Source organism: Loa loa, assembly GCF_000183805.2.
Source record: "Loa loa unplaced genomic scaffold supercont3.958, whole genome shotgun sequence".
Classification (NCBI taxonomy): domain Eukaryota; kingdom Metazoa; phylum Nematoda; class Chromadorea; order Rhabditida; family Onchocercidae; genus Loa; species Loa loa.
The window spans coordinates 5,267-6,802 of NW_018109138.1; the positions used below are offsets into that span (position 1 = coordinate 5,267).

General features: G+C 28.2%; 1 protein-coding gene across 1 annotated transcript in view; it reads left to right on the forward strand.

The window, feature by feature from the left end:
• Positions 1-1,423, forward strand: part of LOAG_19024 (hypothetical protein) — a gene marked incomplete at its 5' end in the record, with an annotated part of 2,499 nt that extends 1,076 nt beyond the window's left edge. The window contains 4 exons of the mRNA XM_020451681.1: positions 160-312; positions 491-652; positions 854-1,079; positions 1,365-1,423. Coding sequence (XP_020304518.1) covers positions 160-312; positions 491-652; positions 854-1,079; positions 1,365-1,402 — 579 coding nt within the window. The 3' untranslated portion in view covers positions 1,403-1,423. The remainder of the gene's footprint in view (positions 1-159; positions 313-490; positions 653-853; positions 1,080-1,364) is intronic.
• Between the last annotated feature and the right edge of the window lie 113 nt (positions 1,424-1,536).

Sequence of the window (1,536 nt, forward strand, 5' to 3'; positions counted from 1 at the left end):
TATGTATAGTGATAATATCAAAATCTAATTGCATATTTTATTTAAAAATGGAATAATTTTTAATTGAATTACGTGTACTTTTTAAATTATCAATTTCCTTTACCATTTCCTTTGCTTTTTATTTTTAAACAAAGTAGAGGTAATTTTAAAAAATTTAAGCTCCCCGAAGAATTTAACAAACTTCGTGGCTTTCATTCACAAAAAATAAAATTAAGTGATTTCGAAAATGTTGCTTACATGAAAATTGACGAACCTTTACCAGAAAATGTCGATTGGCGTGAAAAAGGTGCTGTAAGTGAAGTAAAAGAACAGGTTTGTCAAATTTTCCTTTTCAAAAAAAAAAAGAAAAAGAAAAAATGGAAAAAATAATTAAATTTGTATTTTATGAAAGAAGTGATTTGTGGAAAATCTTTTTTTTTGGGTTTTCAAAGATTAAAAAAAAAAGAAAGATTTAGGAAAAAATGGCGCATCTTTTTTGCTTTTTTTAAAGGGATTATGTGGAAGTTGCTGGACATTCAGTGCAGCAGGTGCATTAGAAGGACAAAATTTTTTAAAAACTGGTAAACTGGTTAATCTTTCGGAGCAGAATATTCTCGATTGCAGTGATGATAGCTACGGTAATTATGGATGCGACGGTGGTTTGATGATGAATGTTTGTTGTCCATTTCATTGCATTAATTATTTTTCATATTCTAATTGAACCTTTTTCTGTTCACTAGGCTTTGGGCTTTTTGTTTTTTTTCTTACTCCTGAAACTTGTTATGAAAGCAACAATCGAATAACACTATTTATAAAAATGATAGCAAACGAAAAAATGAATGTAATTTGATTGCCAATGAAAATTTTATTTTAGGCTTTTAAATATGTAAGAGAAAATGATGGAATTGATACGGAAGAATCATATCCATATGAAGGTTATCAAGCTCAATGTCGATATTCAAATGAATCTCGCGGTGCAACAGCTTATGATGCCAAATTATTACCTTGGGGTGATGAATTGCAATTACAAGCAGCGGTTGCATCTATTGGGCCAATATCTGCTGCTATTAATTCAGGATTGATACGGTTTTACAAAAAAGGTGTGAAATATACGATGTCTTAAAATTATTTTCACTTTTATTTTCAAATATTCAATTACCTCTTCATTTAGAACTGTTATTTCATTTAGAACTGTTATTTCAAATTCATTTAGAACTGTTATTTGAAAAAAAATTGAAAACTTTTAGTTAAACTATATATTATTTAAGCCATTAAACACTGATAAGTTTAACATTTTTGATTAAATTATTTTGAGATACAATAAACACATATCAAATTTTAATTCATTTTCAACGAAGGCATTTATTATGGTTTCAATAATTTAGGTATTTTCTCAAGCTTGAAAATGCCAAAAAACTGTTGATCATGCTGTACTTGTTGTTGGTTATGGAACGGAAAAAGTGACACTTCGAAAATGGTACCGAAAAGATTGTCGGATTATTGGCTTATTAAGAATAAGGTTCGCTATTTTTAGGGAGTTATGAATATTCATATTTT